Source organism: Lutra lutra, chromosome 16, assembly GCF_902655055.1.
Source record: "Lutra lutra chromosome 16, mLutLut1.2, whole genome shotgun sequence".
NCBI classification, from domain to species: Eukaryota; Metazoa; Chordata; class Mammalia; order Carnivora; family Mustelidae; genus Lutra; species Lutra lutra.
Window position 1 is genome coordinate 60,797,024 of NC_062293.1, and position 24,964 is coordinate 60,821,987.

The following is a 24,964-nucleotide window of genomic DNA, read 5'->3' on the forward strand; positions in this document are numbered from 1 at the left end:
CTCCCCGCTCAGTGAGGAGCCCGCTTTTCCCTCTCTCCTCGCTACCTCTGTCGCTATCTTGGTCTCTCTCAAATAAGTAAAATCCTTTTTAAAAAATAATAAAATTAAATAAACCCCGGGGCGAGCGCACCAGCCCCGCCCAGACTCCCCGCCCCCAGGCGGCTCAGCCCCCGGCCGGCGAGGCTCCGCCCCCCTGCTCCACGAGGCCCCGCCCCTGAGGTCCGCCCAGCGCGCACGCGCCGCGACCTGACCCGGAAGAGGCCGTCTTCAGAGCCCACGTGTTCGCGGCGCGAGGCAGACATGGAGAATCGGGTCCTGGCCGAGTCTGCGTCCTCCGGGGGGGTGGCCACTAGCGGCCCGCGGCCGGCAGACCGGGAGGGGCTGCTGCAGCAGAGCCGCGAGTTCTTGGACTTCTTCTGGGACATCGCGAAGCCGGAGCAGGAGACGCGGCTGGAGGCCACGGAGAAGCTGCTGGAGTACCTGCGCGCGAGGCCCCAGGTGCGCCGGCGGCGGGGGCGGGCGGGGGGCGCGCGGCAGACAGGGCAGGGACAGGGCAGGGGCGGGGGGCTGCGCGGCGGTGGGCAGGGCAGGGGCGAGCGGCGGGGGTGGCGGTGCGCCCCGCCGGACCGCCGTCCTCACTGCCGGCCCTGCTCGCTCCGGCAGGGACCCGAGAGGAAGTACGCCCTGAAGCGCCTCATCACCGGGCTCGGGGTCGGCCGAGAGACTGCCCGGCCCTGCTACAGTCTGGCCCTGGCGCAGGTGAGCGGCGGCTCCGGAAGAGGCCCAGCCGGGCGCTCGGGGCGCTGGGGAGTGGGGAGGGCGGGTGTCGGAGCCGAGGCGCCGACCCCTCGCGGACGTGGGAAACCGAGCGGGGCCCGTGTCCAGGGACGCCCAGGCGGGTGGGCCAGGGGGTGAGCAGTTTTCTTTCTGGGGACATGGGTGGACTAGCCTCGGGGGGTCACAGACCGGACAGAGTGAGCTCTGGGGTGGGTTACCGTTCCTTGGCGAGGTTCGGCGCGCTCTTCTCTCCAGGGGGTTAGAGGCCGCCCTGGAGGCACGTGGGCAGCTGGGAGGGTGTTCCAGACCCAGTCCCTTAGCACCCTCGCTGGGGGCGGCTCAGAGCAGGCTGTGGAGGTAGCAGGCTGTGGAGATGGGCTAACGGAGTCTCAGCCAGAGGAGTGGTTTTCTGAAGCTTGATGGGCCCGGGCGGGGAGGCGAGACTGAGCTCCCTCCAGCAGCCGTGTTCACACACCAGCACTGCTTGGGGTGGGCACCCAGAGGCACCGCGGGCCTCGCGCCAGAAGTCGAAGGGAGACTTGGAAGGAGGCTGGGGTCTCTTGGGTGGGGCTGGACCTCCCCTCCCTGAACGGTTCGCCCTCCTGCTGCAAACCCCTGGCAGCTGCTGCAGTCCTTCGAAGACATCCCCTTGTGCAGCGTCTTGCAGCAGATCCAGGAGAAGTACGACTTGCAGAAAGTTAAGAAGGTGAGCGTTCGAGGCCTGGGGGAGATGGGCAGCCCCAGGCCGGGGTTCCTGGGCCCTTTTCACTGATGCCTGAAACTCCTTTCTAGGCGATGATGAGACCGGCTCTTTTTGCAAACCTCTTTGGGGTGCTAGCCCTCTTTCAGTCCGGCAGGCTGGTGAAGGTGAGAGGTTTGGGGGCAGGGGGCATGTGGGCGGGCTGGAGAGTGGGGGACTTGTGGCATGCCCTGCTCATAACTGTGTCCCCTCTCTGGGCACCAGGACTCCGAGGCGCTGCTGAAGTCTGTAAAGCTGCTGCAGAGCCTGGCCCAGCACCACAACCACCTGCAGGAGCAGCCCCAGAAGGCCCTGGTGGACATCCTCTCTGAGGTACGGGCTTCCCGCCGTGAGACCCCAGGTGGAGAGGCTGAGAGCAGAAGCCTGGACACCCCACAGCAGCGGTGTCCCCGGGGAGGTGTTCAGTCTCATGGATCTGGAGTAACGTTTCCACCCATGATCGGTGCGGAATTTGCAGAGGATCCTTACTTTCTTCTCCTGTCGAGTCCCTAGAGTCCCACGAGCCTCTTGTCCTGGGGGCCATCTCCACTCACCTGACTGCGCTCTGAGAGCTCAGCGGCTGCTGCGCTGGACGGCGCCGTTCTAGAGCAGCACCTGCCACGTGGCAAGCGAATTAAACATGTTTGCCATTTTTGTTTTGGGCAGAGCTGACCCCCAGGGCCCCGCGGCCCTGCTGGGGAAAGGGAGGTGGGCCAGTACCTAGAACCCTTTGCTTTGGAGGAAGAGGCGGGGGCGTGAACTCAAGTCCCAGCTCTCCTCTTGGCGCAGCTCGTACAGGAAATGAACTCATCCCTCGGGGCTTCCGGGAGGCTCAGTGGGTTCGGCGTCTGCCTTCAGCTCGGTGTCCTGGGTTCAAGCCCCATGTCGGGCTCCTGCCCATTGAGGAGCCTGCTTCTTCCTCTGCGGCTCCCCCGACGCGTGCCTGCTCTTTCAGTTGCTCTGATAAATAAATATTTAAAACGAACTAGTCCTGAATCAACCAAAAGAGGGGTAATTGAAAGGGTAGCTAGTCAGCATCGGTGGGGCAGTTGTTAAAAACCCAAGGCCCCAGGACTGGCCGTGGAGTGAGCTCCATAACAAACAGCTTCTCGGGGTGCTGGTGCCTAGCAGGGTGGGGGCGGCTGTCCCACCTCACCTGGCACTGCGGGGGGCCTCACAGAAGCCTGGCAGGTACAACAGGGCCACAGGGCTCCCCTCACAGGGGACGTGGCACAGGTGCTGGACGGCGCGACCCTCCCCCAACCGTGTCCCCACGCCAGGTCCCAGAAGCCACGTTGCAGGCGATCCTGCCGAAAGTCCTCAAGGCGGACTTGAATTCAGTCCTGGGCTCCCCCGAGCACCTGGAGCTCTTCCTCTTGGCCCAGCAGAAGGTGCCGGAGAAGCTCAAGGAGCTGACGGGACCCGTCAACCTGTTCTCGGACGAGAACATCCCCAGGTGTGAGGACGGTGGGAGGACGGGCTCCCCCGGGGACACTGCCGCGCATGGGCCGGTGCCCCCTGAGTCCCTCCGCCCCTCCCCAGACTGGTGAATGTCCTGAAGACGGCGGCCACCTCCGTGAAGAAGGAGCGCAAGCTGCCTGCCGTGGCTCTGGACCTGCTCCGCCTGTCACTGAGGGAGGGCAAGTTCCCGAGGTTCTGGAAGGAGGTGGTGGAGCAGGGGCTCCTGAAGAAGCAGTTCTGGCCGGCCAGGTGCGTGGGGGCCCATCTCGGGGGTGGGGGGCAGCCAGGTGCACGGCCGGTTGCGCAGGGCACCACAGGGCTCTGAGCAGGCTGTCCTTGCTCCCCCAGCTATCTGTGCTTCCGCCTGCTGGGCGCGGCGCTGCCCCTGCTATCTGAGGAGCAGCTGCCTCTGGTGATGCAGGGCGACCTGATCCGGCATTTTGGGGAGCACATGGTCACCGCTAAGGTGGGTCTCCTCCCCCCACCCCCCGCCCCAGCACTGCCAGGAGGGCGGGCGCCTCGGGGGTCAGCCAGCTTCTTGGGAAGAGGGTTGCTCTTGGCTGCAGCGTCTCTGGTCTCCTGTCTTGGCGGTCCTGCTGGGGAAACGGGGGTCCCTTACCTCTGGGCAAGGTGAGCCACCTGGCTGCCCGCGCCCTTCCCCTCTGAGTGGACTTTGGCAGGATCAGTCCTTCCGGCCTCAGGCCCCTCAGCACAGGCATGCGTGGCCAGCGGCCACCACTTGGCTCTGCAATGAGGAGAACCGTCCTGCTCTGTGACCGCTGAGTGCAGTGTGCGCCCCCATGCTGCACCCACACTGGATGGGAGAGTCCTATGCTTGTTAGGAGTTCAGGCTTGGGAGCTGGGCTGCCCTCTGGCCCGGGCCTGCCTCGCCTCTGTGAGCCCGGCGTCTTGGGCAGAGCCTCCATGAAGATGACGGGTCACGTCCCCTGGAGCACTCACGGCGGGCACCTGGGCATGGGGTGTGGCCACCCCCCTGTTCTGGCTGCACCAGGGGCAGGGCAGCTGCACCGAGAGCTCCATATCCCACAGGCACCACTTGGAACCCTGTGCCCTTGAAAAGTTAGTGGCCAGTTTTCTTCATCTGTAAGATGACAGAAGAGGCCACCAGTGCGGGGTTGTCCTGAAGATGACACCTGCGGCCACACAAAGTCATGTGGCATGGTGACACAGCCAGGAGCTGGACAAGGGGGTTGATGCCCCAGCCGGGACCCTGCTCCGCCCTCCCCGAGCCGGGAACCCAGCCTGTACTGGCGGGGGGAGTGGGTGGACGGCGGCCTACTGTGATGCACAGTGGGAGTGCTGGGGGCGGGGGACGGGTTGCGGCATGGCCTGGCCTGGCCGTGGACGACATAGGGCTTTGCCAGGCCTTGGTGTCACCTGTTGGAGAAGAGGGTGGTGGGACCGTTGGACCCTCCTGGTAGGTGACCCCAGTGTTGGCCTGACTTTCACAGCTCCCAAACCAGTTCAAGTTTGCTCCGGAGATGAACGAGTACGTGGGTGCCTTCCTGGAGGGCTGCCGGGATGACCCTGAGCGGCAGTTGGCCGTGGTGGTGGCCTTCACCCGCATCACCAACCAGGGCCTCCCTGTCCTGCCCACGTTCTGGAGGGTTGTGCGGTCCCTAAGTCCCCGTGCCCTCAAGGGCTATGTGGCCTGGCTACAGACCACGTTTCTCCAGCCCGACCTGGACTCCCTGGTGGACTTCAGCACCAGCAACCAGAAGAAAGCCCAGGATGCTTCGCTGCACGGGTAAGGGGGCGTGCGGAGCTCGGGGTGGGGGTGCCGGGCCGTGTTCCCACAGGATGGCGGCCCTGGGAGGGGAGGGGAGGGCTGAGCTGAGCCGCCGCTTTCCCGGAAGGCCCGAGTTTCCTTGCATGTTCCTGTGCTGGTGGCCGGGCTAGGAGAGCTCAGCTTCCGTCTCTGAGGTGGACAGAGTGGTAAGGAACCGGTAACCTGGCTCCCCGCAGGCCCGAGCGAGCGGTGTTCCGGCTGCGGAAGTGGGTCATCCTTCGTCTGGTCAGCACCGTGGACGCCCTGCACGCGGAGAAGGAGGATGACTTGATTGAGGAGGTGGCCAGGTGGGACAGGCTCTGCCCCCACTGCCCTCGTAGGAGCCCAAGAATCAGGCCTCTTGCCTAGTCTTTGGTGGCCCTGGAGCCAGGAGCCCTACATCAGGTCGCCAGGGGAGTAGGCCGTTCTTGCCCCTTAGGCAGAAGGCGGTTTAGGGAAAAGTCCCAGGAGCTCCTGAAAGGAAAGGTTAGGGTTAGCCATGGGCCCTGCAGACGCTTGCGGGGCTAGGGAGGCCCCAGTGCTGGGCTCGCCTCTGCCAGCTGCTCTCAGCCCTCACCACACGGCCAAGGGGTGGGGGGGGTGGGCAGCCCGCGTCTGCAGAGGCCGTTGGCATGCTCTGATGTGGCGGCCTCACGTGTGGCCGGCTTCCGAGGGACAGACTCCAGTTTCGCCACAGGCCAAGTCCGGTTGGGCTGGAGATACAGATTTGGGAAATGTTGCTTCTGCCACTACCTGGCCCTGGGCCCTGAGCGATGCCATCCTGGGCGGGGGCTGCTGAGACCCGTGGTGCTCCTGCCCTCCCCAGGTTTTGTTTCTTCCACTCATTCTTTGAAACGAAGAAGCCCACGTCCCAGATCCCGGAGACGGAGCAGCGGTTCTCCTTCCCTCTGGAGAGCCGGACCCGGGAGGTGGTCAGCAGTGCCTTCTTCAGGTGGGCCGTGGGCAGCCTCGGAGCGGGCAGGGTGGGACGAGCTCGCTCGCTTCCTTGGTTCTCAGCCGGGAGCACGTAGAGGCCCAGTGAGCTCCAGCGGGTCGGGTGTGGGCGTGCTGGGAGGCAGCTGTGTCTGCGGCCGGCCGTGACCCCATCCCCGCCCTCCCAGCCTGCTGCAGACCGTCAGCACCCAGTTCCGGCAGGCGCCAGCACAGACCCCGGACGGGCAGCCCTGGACCCACCGGCTGGTACAGTTCGCAGACTTGCTCTTGAACCACAGCCGCAACGTGACCCCCCTGACGCCCTTCACCACGCAGCAGCGCCAGGCCTGGGACCGGTGAGGGGCTGCGGTTTCCAGGGGGCGGGTGGGACACCCCAGGGCCCAGGGGGCAGCAGAGGCCTGAGAGCCTGCCTGTGTCACGCAGGATGCTGCAGACGCTGAAGGAGTTGGAGGCCTGCTCTGCGGAGGCCAAGGCCAAGGCCAGTGCCTTCCAGCACCTACTCTTCCTCGTGGGCATCTACCTCTTCAAGGTACGGCTACCTGGAGGGGAGCGGGCCATGGCCTGGGGCCTCTGCGAGTCGAGGCTGGCAGTGTGGGCCTTGGTGGGGTTACAGTCCAAGAAAGAGCCGCTCCGTCTGCTTTCTGGGCCTCCGTCATGTGCCGAGCTGCCCATGCGGCATTTCTTATCCCCACCCCCCCAGTTTTGCGGCAGGTGCCGCCTCGTTTGCCGGGTGGGGCGGCCGGAACTCCCGGCCGAGTAACCTGGTGCAGGCCACACAGCCATGGCCTGGGATGGGCCCTCGGGTCTGACTGCACTCTCCCGCTGGACTCCCAGACTTGCCTGCCCACGCAGAGTTGGGAGGTGTGGCAGAGGACGTGCGGCCTTCTGGGCCGGGCCTGCTCCCTCAGCACTTGCGGCGGCCGTAGTCCACGGTCCACAAGGAGCGAGGCCCTGACCTACCCCCTGAATCTCACCCACCGACAGCCGCCATGGCAGGTGGGGGCGAGCACGTGTCCCTGTGGCTCCCCAGCGTGGGGCTCTGTGCCCCGTGGTTATGGCCTGCACGTCTGTGTCCCCACACTGATGACCACATCTCTCGACATTTCCGTTTTTTCCACCCGGAAGCTCTTACTGAAGCTAGGGCTCAACTCTCAGGGTTCGTCCTGGCTCCTCCGGAGGCTTCCCCTCAGGCTGCAGGATGGTCTTGCGCTTTCTGGAGCTGCCTTCTGCCCGTTGGGCCGGGGTCAGGGTTGTGTTCTGTGCTTCCAGATCTCAGACGCCCAAGCCAGCCTGCAGGCGGGTCATGTGTACGTGTGCCAGTCTCTGTGAGGTGTGTGTGCAGCACGTGTTCATCGGTGTGTGCACATCTGTGCTGTGTGCACGTGCCGGTCTCCACGTGTCCATCCGTGTGTGGCATGTGTCTGTCGGTCTGTGTCTACACCTGTGTGTGGGGTGTGTGGCCTTTGTGTGTGCGTGTAGTATGTGTCAGTCTGTGTCTACACCAGTCTGTATGATGTGTGCATGTATCGGTCTGTGTGGGATGTGTGGCCTGTGTGTGGGATGTGTGGCCTGTGTGTGCGTGCAGCGTGTGTCGGTCTGTGTGTCTAGCGGCGTGTGTGCCTGTCGGTCTTTGTGTGTGCAGTCTGTGCAGAGGGTGAGTGTGTGGTCTCTGCATGTCCGTGTGACGTGTGTGTGGGTCTGTGCACGGCATGTGTGTGCAAATGTCTGTGTGTGTACACATCTGTCTCTGTGTGTGAGGTGTTCGTGTGCTTGCCTGTATGCGTACACGTGGCGTGTGTGCACACGTGGGGGCCTCAGTGCCCCTTCGGATCCTGGCATCGGCCTCTGATGGCAGCAGGGCGGCAGCAGGCACGGGATGCCCTTGGCACCCGCCCCCCAAATGGGCACTCACCTCACCCCGGAGCTGCGTGTGCAGCTCTCCTAGATGAAGGGTATGGGGCACAGACGGCCCGGCCGCGCTCCGTCACCCTGTCTAGGTGCGGAAGCTGTGTGCTGTGCTGGGACGGGCCCCATGGGGGGCTTCGGCTCCCCCGACTCCTGGGCAGGTCTGCGGTCTGGGCTAATCCTGGCACTATGGGGGCGAAGTGTCCTGGAATCAGCTCCAGTTAACGGTCCTGGTGCTCTGTAGGGACATTGCAATCAGTGTGGGGGGACATCTAGCGTCATCGGGCTCCCAGGCCCCATGGTGGCCTGTTGGGTGCTGAGTGGGTACCTGGGGTGCTCAGTCCTGGCTGGGAGGGGCTCAGCGGGGCCGGGAGTGGGGCCTGCCCCTGATCCTGTCCTCACCCTGCCCCAGTCCCCCGCGGAGAGCTGCGAGCTGCTGGCAGACATCCAGACCTGCATCCAGAAGAGCCTGGGAGAGAAGCCCCGCCGGACCCGCTCCAAGGCTGCCAGTGGGTCACTGTCCCCAGGGCTGGGGGGTTGGGCACGTCCCCATGGACCCGGCTCAGCCTCTCCCGCCTGCAGCCCCCCAGGAGCCGCCGTGGGTGGAGGTGCTGGTGGAGATCCTGCTGGCCCTGCTGGCCCAGCCCAGCCACCTGATGCGCCAGGTGGCCCGGACTGTGTTCAGCCATGTGTGTGTCCACCTGACCCCACGGGCTCTGCAACTGATCCTGGATGTAAGCTGGGGTGTGTGGGGAAATGGGGTCTGGGATGGGGCTTGCCACAGGATGAGGGTCCCCTCGTCATTGCCGTAATGTGCTGAGTGGTTGGGAGCCTCGCTGGACAGTGCTGTGCTCTCTGCCCCCCAGGGTGTGTCCTCCTCTCCCGGTTCCATCCTCCTCCCTGAGATGGGGGTCTCTGGGCTGAGACTGGAAGGGGCCTGGTGTGGGGGACGGTGACTGCGGTGACAGGTGTGTCAGCTGTTGGGTAATCTGTTTAGGTGCTGAACCCTGAGAAAAGCCCAGACGAGGACAACGTGGTGGTCACGGATGATTCCGAGAAGCAATCGGAGAGTGGTGAGGTGCGTGCAAGGAGAGGTGAGCGGGAGGATGTGGGGCGGGCAACGGGAGGTCTAACACAGGGGACCCCGCAGGACAAGAGCTCAGACAGTGAGGATGACAGACCCTCGGCCAACGAGGATGACAGTGATGACGAGGACAGCAACGAGGAGGACCGGGACAGGGATGTGGACCAGGGCTTCCGGGAGCAGCTCATGGCCGTGCTGCAGGCAGGGAAGGCGCTGGTGAGCAGTGGCGGGGGGTGGGGAGGGCGGGGGGGCGCGCCTGCCACCAGCGGCCAGTGGCTCAGCGGGCGTCTGTCCCTCAGGGCGCGGTGGACGGAGAGGACGACGACGATGAGGAGCTGGGGGACGAGGCCATGATGGCCCTGGACCAGAACCTCGCCAGTCTCTTCGCTGAGCAGAAGCTGCGCATCCAGGCCCGGAGGGACGAGAAGAACAAGCTGCGGAAGGAGAAGGTGCTCCGGAGAGACTTCCAGATCCGGGTGAGTGCAGGAGGTACCTGCGCCCCCCCGCCGCCCCCCTGCACGCCCTGCACCCACTGACCCGTCCCCCTGGCCGCAGGTCCTGGACCTGGTTGAGGTGCTGGTGACTAAGCAGCCCGAGAACCCGCTGGTGCTGGAGCTGCTGGAGCCGCTGCTGGACGTGATCCGCCGCAGCATGCGCACCAGCAGCTCCAAGCAGGAGCAGGACCTGCTGCACAAGACAGCCCGCATCTTCACGTGAGCGCGTGGGTGGGGCCGGCGGGAGCAGGGGCTTGGGACCAGAGCCTGGCGCAGGTCCCCGCAGGAAAGGGGGATGTGGACCTGCCAGCCCCAGAGAGGATGGGGCCAGACCTGAGGGCCCGAGGAGCTTCACGGAGGAGCTGGCAGGGCGGGACGGACCGCGCCCCCCACCACACGTCCTTGCCAGCCCAGGTTGCGCTCCCTCGGCCGGCTGTCCCTGCCACCTGCCGGGGCTGAGTCTGTGGATGACCTGGTCCTCGTGCCCTGAGCACCGCGGACCCGAGTCTCAGGGCCCAGAAGCCTCTGTCCTAGGGGAGGCAGGTTTGCCCGTGTGGCAGGCTCAGCCCCAGGTGCTGGTTTCTCTTCTCCCTCACCTCAGCAGAGCCATAGGTGGCCCCGGGCCCACCCCTGCCTCCGCGGTCAGACCCCTGTTCTCTGGGTTCCTGTCTCCCCGCCTGTGTACTAGGACGCGCGGAGGGCGGGCTCTGCTCGGCGGGGCGAGGCGGACAGTGGTGACCAGCTCCTCCACCCTCTCCCCCGACACAGACACCACCTGTGCCGCTCCCGGCACTACTGCCACGACGTGGGCCGCAGCGTGGGGGCTCTGTACGCACAGGTGGAGCGGCTGGTGCAGCAGGCCAGCCGCCAGGCCGATGCCTCCCTCTCTCTCTACTACTTCAATGCGGCCCTCTACCTGCTCCGCGTCCTGAAAGGCAATAGCACCGCCGCCGCCGTCTGCAAGCCCCAGAAGAAGGAGAAAGCTGGCCCCAAGCCCGGGGACCCCAAGGTGAGCCGGCCCCAGCCCAGGAAGGCTCGGCCGCTGGAGCCTGGCTGCAGGGTCACGGAGGGGAAGTGGAGGCTGTGACTCCCAGGAGCCGCCTCCCAGCTCCCCGAGGACGGCTGTGCCCGTCCCTCTCCCCAGCATCATGCAGCTGCTCTCCCCCGTGGTGTAGGCTAGCGGCAGCTTGGATCTGAGCCTTGTGACCCCGATCTTCTCCTCGGCACTGACCTCCTTCCTGACCAAGCGCAACAGCCCGCTGACTGTGCCTATGTTCCTCAGTCTTTTCTCCCGGCACCCGGTGAGCGTCCAGGCCGGCCCGCCCCTGGGACCCCTGTGCGGCCCGGCCCAGCTCATTACCTCATCCTGCCGTCCGTAGATTCTCTGTAAGAGCCTGCTCCCCGTTGTGATCCAGCACGTGACAGGCCAGGCACGGCCCCGCCATCAGGTAGGCCTGTCCCGGACGCCAGCCCTGGACCCCAGTCCCGGGCCTGTCGAAGTTACCCACGTGACCATCTCCGCCCGGGTGTTTGGGAGGCCCTGGAGGAGCCCTGGTGAGGGCACAGGGTCACTGTCGGGAGGGAAAGCTTCACCCCCACCGCTGCCACCCGCCATGTGGCCTGAACCCCGAGCTCCTTGACATGTGCACTTGGACGTGGCCGTCACCCAGGGCCAGGCTGACGGGCAGGCCTCAGGAGGGCACTGAGCGGACTAGTGGGCCGTGCACTGTCCCCACTGCCCCTGGCCTCCGCTCCTGCACCTGCCTGGGGCGAGGGCTGGGCCCAGGTGGTGGCTGCTCCCGGGGCCCGTGGAGTCCGCCTGTGGCTCCCTGAGCTTTGGGTTGCTGCACTGAGGCCCCCATCCTGCCCCCCAACCAGGCCCAAGCCTGTGTGCTGCTCCAGAAGACCTTGCCCACGCGGGAGCTGCGGCTGTGCTTTGAGGACCCTGAGTGGGAGCAGCTGGTCAGCCAGATCCTGGTGAAAGTCACAGAGGTGAGGGTCTGTGGGCTCCTGCTGCGTTCCCACTGGGGTGGGTCTCTGGGACCCTGGGCTTCAGCTGGGGCTGGGCTGCCCCATCAGGGCCTTTCCCCCCTCGGGGCTCTGGTGTTGAGCGGGCATCTTCCCTAGAACCTGCGGACGCTGGGGGAAGCGCAGAGCAAGTCAGAGCAGCAGCAGGAGCTGTCCTCCCTGGGGCTGCTCAACACCCTCCTCAGGACCGTCCATCAGGAGGTGGGTGGCGTGCCATGGCAGGGACGGAGCGCGGGCCAGGCTGAGGGGGGTCCGCCCCTTAGGAAGATGCCAGGGAGGGCCGCGCTCAGTGGAGGGAAGTGCTCGTGGACTGGGCGGCAGCTGGGGAGGTCGGTCCCTTGGTCCAGCCCAGGACAGGGTCCTTAGCAAGGATGCTGGTGGTGGGGGTGGGAGAATGTGGGACCCAGAGCCTGGCAGGGGCCCTGCCTCTGGTCCCTGTGGCGGCCACGGTGTGTCCTGCCCACAGAAGCTGACCGTGGACCTGACCGGCGTGCTGGGCGTGCTGCAGAGCCAGCAGCAGAGGCTGCAGCCGGGGGGGCGCTCTACCGGCTGCAGCCGCCTCTGCGACCTCTACTGGCAGGCCATGAAGGCCCTCGGAGTCCAGTAGGTTCTGGGGGGGGCCTGGCGACTCCCTCGGGCAGGGAGCACGGTGGAGAGGGCCACACCTCTCACTGGGCGCGCCCTTATGTTGCACCCTGTCTTCCAAGGCGCCCCAAGTCAGAGAAGAAGGAGGCCAGGGAAGTCCCCAAGGTCACGCAGAGCCCCCTTAGCGCGAAGAGAAAGAAAAAGGGGTTTTTGCCAGAAACCAAGAAGCGCAAGAAGCGAACGTTGGAAGGCACGGCAGAGGAGGCCAAGCCCACGGCCTCTGGGGGCGACCAGCCCCCCAGCACAGGCAAGAAGAGGAGGAGGAAGAGGAAGGCCCAGGGGCCCGCCCAGGCCAATGGGACACCTGCCACCAAGAGGCCGGCCCCAGATGCCACAAGTCCCAGCGCTCCTGCCAAGACCTCTAAGCTGCAGGAGAAGCAGCAGCAGCCCTCCCAGGTGAACGGAGCCAGGCCTGCGTCCCCTGCGGCGCCCGCCAGCAGAAAGCAGCCTCAGAAGGATCTGCCCGAGAAGGGGGTGTCTGGCAAGTCACCGCAGTCTGCGCTGCCGCGGAAGAAGGCAAGGTTGTCTCTGGCCAGCAGGAGCCCCAGCCTGCTCCAGAGCGGGACCAAGAGAAAGAAGGCGTCGCTCAAGAAGGCCAGGAAGCCCTGAGCCCCAAGAGCCCTGCGTTTGCCCCACGGCCAGTACCGGGACTGGAGGGATTCGCGTGTCCTCTGTCCCCGCACACACACACACACACACCCCCCCCCGCCCCGGTCGGCTGTGCCCTGGGAGCCAGTGCGGCGTGATTTAAATAGGTTTATTCCTTCATTTACAAGAGGAACATATTTGGCTTCTCTCTTAAGACTCTGAGATTCACGATCAGCAGCTCTGAAAAATAAAGGAGCAGTTTGGCTTCCGGAAGGAAGAGGAGGCAACACTTGGACGTGGTTCTTGTACAACAAGAAAACATCGCTGGGGCCCCCCGTTGGGGCCGGGCTGGTCTTGGGGGTCCCACCCCCATAGGTGCCCCAGAGCTTGGTGAGGAGTGGGTGCCGCTAGCTTGCACACGCACAAGCCACGCCAGCTAACTACGGGGTAGCGCGTCGTCAGGGCCGGCACCTCGATTCCAGCCGGTGTGCAGGAGCGCGTGGGGCAGGGTAGGGCGAGCTCCGCCAGCAGGCAGGTGTGGGGGCGGTGGCAGGGCCCCTGAGCACTGCGGCAGCCGGCCTGGGGTGCGGGCCTCGCTCCTGGCCCTTTTTCTGGGACAGGAAGCTTCATGGGGTGACTACTTTCTCCAGCAGCTAGCACCCTGGGCCCTGCCCCTGGGGTGGGGGGCGTGTGGCTCCCACACCCAGGCCTGGGGCACAGGTCGGGTGCAGCGGCCGCCAGGGTCTTCACCCCTGGAGACGCCGGCTCCCCAGCAGCTGGCCCCCATGGGGGTCCGGCAGGCAGCAGAGACCAGTGTCCTTCGCAGGGACCAGCCACGGGGCACCCGGCTCTGCCCGCTGGAGTCCATCGTCCCCGAGGTCAGAGTGATCCCTGTGTCCCCGAGCGTGAGGTTGGACCCCCCTCCTCTCTGCAATCCAGGAGCCGCTAGGCCTTCAGAGATGCCATGTGGGGAAATCCAGCCGTCCAGCCCCATGGTCTGGGGACGGCAGAGGCTTGCCTGGGACCCTGTGAGGCAGGGACAGGACAGGCTCTCCCCATAAGCCGATTGGAGGTGGTCTTCGTCCCGGGCCCCAGGGGGTCTGCAGCCCGGCCCCGGGGCTGGGAGTCTGTGCAGCCGTGTGGCTTCCCCACACACATCCTTCCACACTCGCCGAGGACACGGCCTCTCGGAGCCACGGCCACTCCACAGCCCCAGACCAGAGAGGGTGGGTGCCCAGCCTCAGGTCACACACAAAGCTTCGAGATGGCCCAGCAGGGCTGGGGTGCCGTGGAATGCCTCCCAAGTAGGGTGTCAGTGAGGGGTCTTCATGGTCCCAGAGGCACCTAGAAAGAAGGGCCAGGTCACAGGGGGCTTTGGAAGCGGCCAGTCCAGACTGTCCCTTTTGTCTTCCTGCTCTTTAAAGAAACGGGCTTGTCCCTGGGCTCTGGGGGCATCACGGGGACGAAGGGGAGGGCTGCTGGGAAGAGCAGCCCCCAGAGGCTGGGCTCAGAGGAAGGTCAGCTTAGGACCTGGCACGCTTCTTGGGGGCAGGGGAGCACAGTCCCGGATGGAGTAGGGGTTCCCGCCAGTCCCAGCCCCGACCTCTGCCCTCAATCCCTTCTGAGGAAGGAAGCGGGAGCCTGCCTGCCCCCTGACCTAGCAAGTCGGCGTGGGCCACATTTCAAGAGGAAGATGGCCCTGGTCCTAGAGCTGGTAGGAGGTGCCTTGGGAGAAGCTGCTCCTGCTTCTGGAACATTCCCCAGGACCCCCACCCCTCCCCTCCTGCCAGGAGCTGCTCAGCCCTCCTGCACTCACGGCCTCAGACTTTGACAGATGCAGGCGGCATCACCAGCTGGTTCACCCTGGGGGAGAGACGGGCGGGGGTCAAGGTGGTGGGTCAGCGGCGGCCGGGCCCGGGCACTGCTCTGGCACATCGCATCTCGGGGGCCGGCTGGCCGGACGTGCCGGGCAGGGACCTCGTCAGCCCCAGGGGAAGGTGGGAGAGCCCAAGGGTGGGGAGAGGAGATAGAGGAGCAAAGAGGAGAGAAGAAAGAAGTCAGAAAACCAGAGGAGAAGGCAGGCCAACCACTCAGCCCCTCTCCCTGAAAGCCTGTCCCCAGCCTGGGCGTGCGAGCTGTCCACAGACCCTCCTGCGGGCTGGGCATACGGGTCCCTCCGGCAATCCTGGGCGGCCAGGGGACCTGCTAGCTGTCCCTCTCCCACAAGCCTGGGCAGCCAGGGGACCCAAATGTGCCAGCTGTCCCCAGCCCTGCAAGCCTGGACAGCCAGGGGACCCTCCTGAAAGCCTGGGTGGCCAGGAGACATGCATGGGCCAGCTGTCAGCTGTCCCCCTCCCGCAAGCCTGGGCCACAAGGGGACCCCATGTGCCCCCCACCAGCAGGTGCCCGACCCTGCCCACTCACTGCTGCTCAGCCTTGGCGCGGTCGCCGAGGAAGAAGAGGGCGGTGGCGAGGAAGAACATGCCGCCCAGGACCACCACGAAGGGGCAGAGCATGAGTGCGTAGCCCAGGCTCAGGAACTCCCAGAGCGGGGAGTCCTTGGTGCTCTGGCGGATCTGGTCCGAGATCTGCGGGGGCGGGAGTGGGTCAGGGGGTGCCTCCCACCCCACAAGGCCGCCCCCAGCTGCCGGTACTCACAAAGCCGATGAGGTAGGGGCTCCCGGCGTCCCCCAGCAGGTGGGAGGTGAAGCTCTGCAGGGCAACAGCCGTGGCTCGTCTCGTGGGGATGACCACGTACTGCAAAGAGGCCGCAGGTCAGACGCCAGAGGGCACAGCCACTAGCCTCGTCCCTGGGGTCCCCATACTCCTAGGGTCCCTGGGGGCAGGCTGCCTGAGGTTCTGCCCTGGGCGTGTAGCCGGGAGCCTGTGTGGGGGTTGCAGGAAACGGAGGCCCGGCACATGGACGACACAGGGGCTGCGGCAGCGCTGGGACTGGAACCTATAAGCCGAAGACCGTGCTGGTTCCCCTCCATGAGGACGTGGCGGGGCCCAGGCTGCTCTGCCTGGGGCAACCCTCACACCGATTTCCCGCTGCCCCCAGAGCTAGGAGCCCACCAGGCTAGGCAGGTCCTCCGAAGCCTCGGAGCAGCTGTGGGGGGCAGCCCACAGGGCCCCTCCTTACAGGGCTGGGGGAGGGGCAGCTGGATACAATGGGACTGCGTGGCCCCATTTCCAGCAGTGATCAGTCATGTGGCTGTGACAATAAAATGGGACAGGATTTCCCTGGGACCCAAACCCTGCCAGCAGCTGGGGCTGCCCCCGGGGGCAGAGGCAGGCACAGGAGTCCCGCCCAGCGCCACAGACTCGCTCCTCCCTTCACTCTCACCCCTGCCACTGGCCTGGCTCCATGTGAGCTGAGCCAGACCCCCCCACTCCCACCCACGGATGGCCTCCCAGTGAAGCAGGGTGGGCTTCCTGGAGGAGAAAAGCCAGTAGGAGCCCCCCACGCCAGGCTGACTCTGATCCCCTGGGCTGTCCCATAGTGTGGCCCAGACCCCAAGTGACATCCCTCTCCCGCCTCCCAGGGAGGCCTGGCCTGCTGGCTCCCTCTCTCCCTACAGCAGGCCCTGCGTTCCCTTCTCCCAGCCCCTCCTGGCCCTGAGCAGGGAGGATCTCCCCCCAAGTCACCCCCCCACAGTGCCACCCCCTCCCGGTTCCTCCCAGGGACATGGCCCCTGCCGCTGCTCAGACGGCCCTTTGTCCCTGGCTGGTTGATCCAGCGCCCATTGTTGGCCTGTGAACACCGCCTCTGTCCGCCCAGCCCAGCCACGGGCTCTCAGGCAGGCGCCCCTGGGACCCAGGCTGGGCTGGGAGAGCCGGGCCCCGGGAGCTTGGACCAGGTGGGGGGTGCACTCTGGCAGGCAGTAACCCCTCAGGCCAGCCTGGCAGTGCCAGCCTCCCGGCCATGTGGAGCCTGCCAACACCCCTCTCCCCATCTAGCCCCAGCCTATCCCTCTGCTTGCCCAGGGCTCGGCTCTCAGGCCCCGAAGCCTGGTCCCCTCCCTGCCTCCAGGCCCACCTCCCCAGCTTGCCTGGCCTTCTGTCCACCCCCCATGGGCCTGCCAGCCTCCGACCTCTTCACCACCCCCTCTAGCTTCCCCAGGAGTCCAGAAGCCTGGCTTGGCACAAGGGAACCCCGGCCGGCCTCACCATGAGGATGTCCGCGGTGATGGCCCAGTTAGAAAAGAGCAGTGTCTCCCCGACAAAGATGCAGATCTGTCCAGGAGAGACCACAGCGGCTATCAGGGCCCTCCTCCTGGGGGCTGGCAGGGAGCCCCCCAGGCTTCCCACCCCTCCCTGGGGCCTGCATGTCTGGGCACTCAGGCTCACAGGAGTCTGCAGAATACAGAAGGACCTCAAGGAAGGCTAGCAGCTCGAAAAGACGCCCAGGGCCCTGGACAGAGCAGGGGGAAGGGCGGGCAGCCAACGACGGCCTCCCCGTGGGGAGGAGCCCCGCGAGCCAGACTGCACGTCCCACACCCTCGGCCTCCCCCTGCCTCCCCCACGGGCGCCCCCGCCCTGCACTCACGTAGGCGCCCACGATGCTGCTCTTGGCCGCCACAAAGATAAGGCAGATGAAGATGGCGGAGCCCAGCATGCCCACCGCGCACACAAGCGGGTCGGCCCTCTGGGTCCGCAGGCGGCACCACCGCGTGGCTCCCGCCCCCGTGAGCACTCCCAGAAAGCCGGTGAAGCAGGTGATGGCCCCGAAGATAAGGCTGCGGGGACAGAGGGCAGGGGGCCGGGGTCAGTGGGGGTGGGTGCGAGCTGGGACAGGGGGACCGCCACCCGCGCCCCTGGCCGGCCCCACCTGTCCCTGGCCCCACACGGCGGGCTGCCGCACGTCTCTGCCGTCTTCTGCACGACCTGAGCGCGGTGCAGGTACAACGGGATCCACATGCCCAGGGCTCCTGTGGCGAAGGACACGGCCGACGTGGCCAGGGAGGAGAAGACGTAGCTGCGGCTGGAGAGGGGCAGGGGCAGCGGCACTGAGCGAGGCCCCCGAGCCTGTCCCCGCTGTCCCCACGGGCTTGGGCTGCAGGGGTGAGGAGCACTGCCCCGTGGGCAGCCTGGCAGGGAGGGTCCTCCGCCCACCCAGACCCCTCCCAGCTGCACTCACTTGCGGATCAGGGCCTTCATGTCACGGAGCCACGAGCTGTGCACCCTGACCTGCCCCCCGAGCTGGTCGGCGTGGCCTCTCTTGGTGGCTGGGACCAGGATGAGGATGAGCGTGCCTGTGATCATGCCCACGATGGGGGACACCTGGTGGGGCGGGAGCACAAGCTGGGATCCCAGGCCCCTGGGCGTCTCTCGGTGGAGCTCCCCGGGGGCACCCGCTGGGCTGTGCAGGAGGAGGACGGACAGAAGGAGAACACACAGACTGCGGGATGAGTTAACGGGCGGAAGACAGAAAGACGGATGGTGGACAGGACAAGGACCGACGTGCAGAGGGACCGACTTTGGAGCCACGAAGAGGGTGGGGACCCGGGGAGGGTTCCCACTGCTGATCAGGAGGGGCCCACGCCATCGTCCCCGAGGGCAGCCAAGGTCGGGAGCAGAGCCTCTGGGACACCCGCCCCCCCCCACCCGCTGGACAGGCCTGTCCCCACCCACCACACGCGCCCCATCAAGAAATTCCACGGAGGCTGCTTCCTTCCTGCTTTTGAGGAAAAAACACTTTGTCTTAAGCTTCCGTTCCTCCACGGGACGGGGCATCTCTGTTTCCTCTGATCGCGCCGTCCTGGGGCCTTGGCGGACTCGCCTGAACCCTTGCTCGGGGCAGGAAGGGGCTCCAGACCCCGGGAGCCCCTACGCAGAGGTCAACTGGGCCCCCGCTAACCCGGGGCTGGGCTGGAACGGGATGCGCCCTCGCAGACCCGGAGTGTACAGACACGCGGGAGGCCGTCCCTCGTCCTGTCCGAATGGGCCTGGCTCCCTCACGCCCCCAGTATGCTGGTCTTGGGGGGCAAGTCCCTGGGGACCCTGGGTGGGGGCTAGTCAGCAGTGTCCTTACCCGCAGGGCCCAGTGCCAGTCTCCAGCCGCCTGCTTGACGCTGGAGCCCGTGATGTAACCCAGGCCACTGCAGAGGAGACGGCACGGTCAGACTGCAGGGGGAGCAGCGTCCGCTCCCCCCCCCCCGCCGCCCCCCTGCTGGCGTGGCCCGAGGACGGCCTCCACGTGGCCGGGTCATGGAGCCCCAGCCTCGGGGAGGGGGCCCTCACCTGCCCAGTGGGATGGCGAAGTAGAAGACGGACAGCATGAGCGTGCGCGTGTTCTTGGTGAAGAGGTCGCCTATGATGGTGGGCGCGATGGTGGAGTAGCTGGCTTCTCCCAGGCCCACCAGCCCCCGGGACAGGACCAGCAGCCAGAAGTGCTGTGGGAGGGCAGACAACATGGGCTCCCCTCAGTGTCCAGGCTGAGGCAGCGGGCAGGGGCTGAGCCAGGCCCCAGCTGCTCTGGCCGGGATGGCTGCAGGGAGATGGCCACGCGTGTGGCCCAGACGGACCCCCGGTGTCTGCCCTGCCTGCCCCCAAGAGCAAGATCTCCTGCCTGGTCCCTGCCCTACCTCGGGAGCCACACGGGCCCCCTCACCCCCAGGCCAGGCAGCCGGTGGGCTCCGTGCTCATCCCACACACACACACATCAAAGAGCAAAGCCCAGCTGAGCTGGGCAGGGAGGGGCCGTGCCAGCTGCCAGGGTCCTCCCCTTTGATGTGGACCCAGCCCCTCCGTCCCCCCGGCTGCCCAGGGCCTGAGAACCCGGCCCGGTCATCTTTCCCTGGCCCCACCCTGACCACCCATCCGGCCAGCCTCGCCCACATGCTGCCCTCCTCCGGGTCTCCCGCTTCCCTCCCTCCGTCCGCCCGTCTCCATCCAGGCCCGCCCCCTGCAGCGCCGGACGCCCATCCAGCCCCGTGCCTTGTCTCCATCTCTGTGTCCCCCACACCCTTGGTGCAGCCCCTCTCTCCAGGGCTCTGCTGCCCAGTGCCTTCGCCTACTTTGCTGCTGGCTGGCCGTCTTGTCCTGATTTCTATGAGCATTTAGGGATCGTGCGTTTGGACCCTTGACGACATACGTGATGAGCGTCGTTTGTCACCTTCCTTCTACTCCGACCGCGGGGTCTGTGTGACCCGATGCTCTCCGGCCCGGCGATGGCCCCCGCTGGCCTCTGGACTGCTCACCTCGCTCAGGAAGGCCTGCCCCATCCAAGACGATGACAGTGCTCCCTAATGCGCCATCTGCTGGGTCTCAGAGATCTCCTCATTGTCCTTAGCACGGGAGGGTAGGGGCCATCCCACGGCCCCCCCGGAAACCCGTGACACGGCGCCACCTTGTCCCCACACACCGGACACCGAACGGCCCGTGTCCCCCGTGTGCATTCAAAACGCATACCCCAAAGTGTCCGTCCCGTGCCCCCTGCCCCACACTTCGCCTTGCCCTCCTTCACACATTCCGGAAGCCCGTTTGCATGGCTTGACGCAGACACAGTTCACGGTCCCGCTGCCAAGTCTCTCTGCGGGAACGCGCCTGCTTCGTCCTGCGTGTCCCCTTCTGCTCCAGCCCCTCACGAGCACCGTGCCATGCAGTGTCCATGGGCCAGGGTTGCTCTCCCGGGCGCGTAGGTGGCTGGGGCGCACATGGCAGGCTCCGAGGAATCCTGGTGCTTTGCTCTCCAGAGGGGCCCTGTCACCGCTCCTGTAGCAGCTTTGATCACACTTGGTAGCAGCGGCCTTCCCAACCGTTGCCCATCGGAGGGGTGTGAAACAGCATCTCATTGTCGCTGGGATTTGCATTTCCCCAGGGATGGGAGTCGGGCACCCGCTCCTCCTGGAGTGGCGGCCTTCTCCACCCTCTGCCCGCAGTCTTGCCGGGTTCTTTGGCCTTCTCACGCAGATTTATAGCCCTGGACTTTTATACTTTGCTTTCCACTCTATTTTTATCTGTCTGGACTGATTTTGCGAGACGGTCTCCCTTCCATCCAGACAGACTGGCAGCACTGCCCGAGCCGCATGTGGCATACCTGTCCCTGAGCCTGGGCCCCCGCGGGAAGGGCGTCTCTGTCGGCCCACTGTGTGGATTAGGGGAGCGCACCGTGGGGACCGAGGGGGTGAGCCCCTTCCACGGTCACTTCTCACCAGGTTCTTGGCTGTTCCTGAGCGTTTCTTCTGCCAAATCAACTTCAGAATCACACTGCCAAGGCCATGAAGGACCCCCATGGGGCTCAGACCAGGCGTGCAGTGAGTCCACAAACTGGTGACCCGTCCGTCCGCCTCCGCCCACCCTCCTGCACCTCCAGAGCTGCTGGCATGGCGGTCCTGGACTCACGGCTTCATCCCAGAAGTGGCGCGGTGGGTCAGAGGACCAGCACCCTGGCTGGGGCAGGGCAGGGCCCAAAGGTCCCCAGGAGGCATCTGGTCCAGGCCCCATTTTTTATTGTGATCCAGAGCCCACCAGCACCTTTCCCCAGTCCGTGTCCCTGTGACTCACCCCTGCCCTCAGGACTGAGACCAGACCCTCTAACGAGGCATCCGAGGTTCTCCATGACCTGGTCCCTACCTTCCTTTCCTGCCAAAACACTCTCCTCGTTTGGGGGCCCGCCCACACACCGCACCATTACTGCTGCCATGGGTTTGTGCCCTCTTCCTATCCCACCCAACAAAAAGCCTCACCTCCCTGCCTGCCTTTCCAGCTCAAGGGCCACCTCCTCCAGGAAGCCTTCCCTGGCCCCATGGAGTTCCAGAGACCACTGTCTCTTCGGTGAGAACTCTCAGCCCTTTGCACATCATGAAGTCTGTGAATGTGGGGGCCCCACCCCGTCTTCCCACGCCCAGCCTGCGTGCTCCCGAGGACAGGGAAAGGGTCTTCTCCTTTATGTCCGAGGCTGAAAGCTCCTGGAAGGCAGACCCTGGTTCTCTCCTTCCTCTGTCCTCCTCCACAGCAACCGCCATGCTCGTGTCCTTCCTCTGCTGGAACACGCCTAGTGATGGGAACTCACTCCCTCTCAGAGCAGCGTGTCTCCCTCGCAGAAGAGAGAACAGAAACTACGGTTTGTTGAACCCTCCATGTTCCAGGCTCTGGACGCAGTGACACTTCAAGCTGTGAATTCCTTCCATTCCTCAGATGCAGAAATGAGGCTCTCCAGGTCACAGGGCTGAAGGGACCACGGAGTCGGGACATTCAGACCCAGGACCATGGCGGCTGGTAGAGAAACATCTTTCTTATGTGGAGGTGATGCTGGACGCCCTTGAACTCCAACCCAAGCAGACAGCTGGTTACTGGACAAAGCAAACTATGTATGGGACGCCTGGAGGGTCAGTCAGTAGAGCACATGTTTCCTGGCCTCTGGGTCATGAGTTCGATCCCCAACTTGGGCACAGAGTTTACTTAAAAAAAAAAAAAAAAAAAAAGCGAACTGTGCAAGGCACAGAGAGGCACAGTGACTCACCTGGAGTCACACAGCAGGATGATGGCAGAGCTCGGACTAGAACCAGAGGGCCCTGACTCCTAGACTGAAAGGTTCTGCTGTTCCTTACCTCCTCCCTGAATCAAAGGCAGCTCGGAAAGAGGAGGCCATGCAGGGCTCCAGGTCCCCTGGCTCCGGCCAGCACAGGGAAGGCCATCCCTATCTGCATGACCCGCTTACAAAAGTACCCGAGACCCCTCAGCCCACTGCACTTGGAAGACAGACACCTGGGGCTCCAGCCGAGGCTGCCGCCCCAGTCCAGAAGAGGACAGTCAATGAGAGGTGGCGGCCCTGGAGGGAGCGGGGCACGCGGCGGGACTGCGGGGATGCTGGGAAGGAAGCCTGACAGGCCTCACCTGCTGGGGGATGAAGGAGCTGGAGAAGGTGACCGCGGACCAGAAGAAGATGCCACAGCTGAGAATCACCTTCCTGTTGAAGCGGTCCCCCAGGTAGCCGAAGACGGGGGCGGCCACCATGAAGCTGCAGATGAACACTGCATGGGAGAGGGAGAGCATGATGGGGTGCCCATGGCCACAGCCGGCTCCCACGCCACCTGCCAAGCCCGGGGTCCGGGGACAGCCCTCGGCCGGGCCCAGGGGCCCAGGTGAGGTGAAGGGTCCTACTGCCCCATCCGCTCTGCCGCAGGCCCGGCTGGTCCAGTGGGCAGCCCTTGCAGAGCTCGCCAAACAGCAAAGATGGATTTGTTGAGTGTGGTACGTGCCAGGAGCCGTGCCAGGAGCTCACCACCCGGCATCATGGGTGTGCCCCAGCCCGCCGCACCTCACAGAGGTGGGAAACAAGACGTGCCCAGGGCCCCACTGGCAGCCAAAGTCCCGTGTGTTTGATCCCGACTCTGGAGGCTGCTCCTTGCACTTCCCACATTGCTCCCCTTATTAGCCTTGGGAAAGAGGGTCAGAGAGGGGAAGGGACCTGCCCAAGGTCAAAAAGCCTCGTACGAGTGGGCCCAGAGCTCCGGTCTCCCACTCTCACTCCCAGCAGGCTATCGACACTTCCCTGACCTCCGCAAACACGGCCTTTGTTCATTCACTCGTCCATCCGTTCGACGAAACAGACAAAAATTCCTGCCCTCTTCGGCAGGAGAAACCGAAGATCAAACAAAAACTGGTGTGTCAGACGGTGACAAGTGCCAAGAAGGGTAACAGGGCAGAAACAGGAGATGGGAAGTATGTGTCTGAGAGACAAAGCAGGTGCTACGACTTTAAACAGAAGGGTCAGGGAAGGTGACACTTCAGCACAGACCTGGAGGAGGTCAGAAAGCATATCCTGTAAATACTGGGGCAAGAACAGCAAGTGCAAAGGCCCTGGGGCAGGAGTACACTTCGTACATCTGAAGAACGGTGAGGAGGCCAGAGTGGCTAGAGTAGAGGGATGGGTTGCGGGGGGGAGAGGCCAGATGGAACAGGGCCTTGCGACCCACTGTGGTGACTGTGGTTTCCACGGCTGAGAAGGAAAACACTGGGGGATGCTGAGCAGGGCAGTGACGTGACCTGGTTTTACTCTTCTAGAACAAGAGAGCAGCAGTGTCTCCAAGGACTCCGTGGGGATGCCACTGCTGGCGCCAGGTAGGGCCTTGGGGCCCCAGGTGGGACGAAGAGGCCCAGCCGGGCAGCGTACACCCTAGGGGCCAGGGGTCAAGGCCACTCCCCCATGCTTCCCCCGGAGACCGTCCAACAGTTGATGGGCAGATGGCCAGACAAAGGCCAGGGGTGGGCAGATGAGGTGGCCAGTTGGCCGGGCTCTGACCACCAGGCCGAGTGTGCAAGCAGGCTTGGTGTCTCCCTCAGACCTGATCTGGGCAGAGGCGGGTGGGAAGAAGAGAAAGGGGGTGGCGGGAAGGAGGGACAGGGAGATCGCGGGGAGAGGGCTGGGTTGGAGGAGGGGGACAGTGTCCCCCTCGTCCTGGTGAGTAGGATGGTGAGCGTGTGGCTGCTGGGGACAGAGCCAGCATCAAGGGCCATGGGTCTGGGCACCAGAGACCCTCCCTGGGCCCAGAGTCCACTGTTCCTTCCCAGCTGGGTGACCGTGGGCAGGCTTCCACCTCTCTGTTCAGGGCCATACTGATGGCTTTCCAAAACAGTGGGGGTGTGGCGGGGGACCTTGACGGGTGGGATTTGCCAGCTGGCGTGGTGCAGAGACGCCCACCACGGTTGACCTCAGGCTGCCAGAGTCAGGGGGAGGTGTGCGCCACATGCTTCCTTCCGCTGAGCCGGGGCAAGGGCGGGCCACAGCCTCACCAACACCAGGACAGCAGGAGGCTGCAAAGCAGGGAGGGAGGGAGGGATCTGGTATCTACTATGTGGGTTCTGAATGCAGGATGTTGAACCCTGGGTCTGCACGATTCAGCCGCTCCTGACGGCTGTGTGCGACCACTGGCTCACACAATTCCTGAAACTCTAACAACAGCCTCTCACGTGCCAGCCTCCTCTTCTGTAAAACAAAGATAAAACGGCAACTCCGGGGTTGCTGAGAGTGCAAGGCAAGATAGCACCTGAGGAGCCTGATGCCACACCCCGCACAGGGCCCACAGCTTTGGTCAACACTGGGCTCTTGTTTAGGTTAGTCAACACAAATTACTTCCTCATATCTAGAAAAAGAATTTTCCTGCTGGGCCTGCCTCCCAGGACCTGCCTGAGATCAGACCAGGATGTGGGCCTCATCAGGACTCACATGTATTAGGGGAGGAGAAGGAACCGTTCCTTCTGTGCCTGTCTGCGCTGGGGGCAGCGGTGGGGGGGGTTGGCAAAAAGAATCAGATCAAGAGTGACCCCTGTCCATGAGCTGCCCTGTTTGGAAACCAGTGAGGAGGACAAGGATCGTGAAAAGAGGCTTCGTGGAGGTGGTGACACCAGAGCAGGGCTCTAAAGGGTGCATAGGAGTTTACCAGGATGATAATACTTAAAATCAAGACTATTCTTATACCACCGGTCTTAGAAGCAATGCCGCAGGAAGGTGAAGGTGGCGGGGTGCTTCCCATTACCAAGAACCTCACTTCCCG

At 64.8% G+C, this 24,964-nt stretch overlaps 2 protein-coding genes across 7 annotated transcripts in view; one reads left to right on the forward strand and one right to left on the reverse strand.

Moving 5' to 3' along the window:
• Window position 1: 1 nt before the first annotated feature.
• MYBBP1A (MYB binding protein 1a) lies at window positions 2-12,628 on the forward strand. Its single transcript, XM_047706363.1, has 26 exons — window positions 2-498; window positions 664-759; window positions 1,400-1,483; window positions 1,570-1,644; window positions 1,742-1,849; window positions 2,797-2,972; window positions 3,059-3,226; window positions 3,326-3,443; window positions 4,450-4,745; window positions 4,964-5,074; window positions 5,593-5,718; window positions 5,888-6,055; window positions 6,144-6,249; window positions 8,038-8,134; window positions 8,208-8,359; window positions 8,623-8,703; window positions 8,776-8,925; window positions 9,009-9,185; window positions 9,265-9,422; window positions 9,972-10,212; window positions 10,379-10,504; window positions 10,583-10,651; window positions 11,082-11,195; window positions 11,331-11,432; window positions 11,698-11,834; window positions 11,939-12,628. The coding sequence occupies exons 1-26, from the start codon at window positions 301-303 to the stop codon at window positions 12,483-12,485; spliced, it is 3,981 nt and encodes a 1,326-aa protein (XP_047562319.1). The 5' UTR covers window positions 2-300; the 3' UTR covers window positions 12,486-12,628.
• The window catches only part of SPNS2 (SPNS lysolipid transporter 2, sphingosine-1-phosphate), a 30,164-nt gene continuing 17,815 nt past the window's right edge, over window positions 12,616-24,964 (reverse strand). For 2 of the 6 annotated variants that reach the window (XM_047706367.1, XM_047706364.1), the window contains 11 exons: window positions 22,305-22,441; window positions 18,708-18,859; window positions 18,499-18,565; window positions 17,605-17,747; window positions 17,296-17,448; window positions 17,014-17,203; window positions 16,635-16,700; window positions 15,123-15,221; window positions 14,889-15,052; window positions 14,281-14,472; window positions 12,616-13,808 (listed from right to left, as the gene is read on the reverse strand). In XM_047706367.1, coding sequence (XP_047562323.1) covers window positions 13,418-13,808; window positions 14,281-14,472; window positions 14,889-15,052; window positions 15,123-15,221; window positions 16,635-16,700; window positions 17,014-17,203; window positions 17,296-17,448; window positions 17,605-17,747; window positions 18,499-18,565; window positions 18,708-18,859; window positions 22,305-22,441 — 1,754 coding nt within the window. In that variant the 3' untranslated portion in view covers window positions 12,616-13,417. Of the gene's footprint in view, window positions 13,809-14,280; window positions 14,473-14,888; window positions 15,053-15,122; window positions 15,222-16,634; window positions 16,701-17,013; window positions 17,204-17,295; window positions 17,449-17,604; window positions 17,748-18,498; window positions 18,566-18,707; window positions 18,860-19,483; window positions 21,448-22,304; window positions 22,442-24,964 lie in introns of those variants that run through there. The other 4 variants (XM_047706368.1, XM_047706369.1, XR_007123273.1 and 1 more) reach the window with 4 other exon arrangements.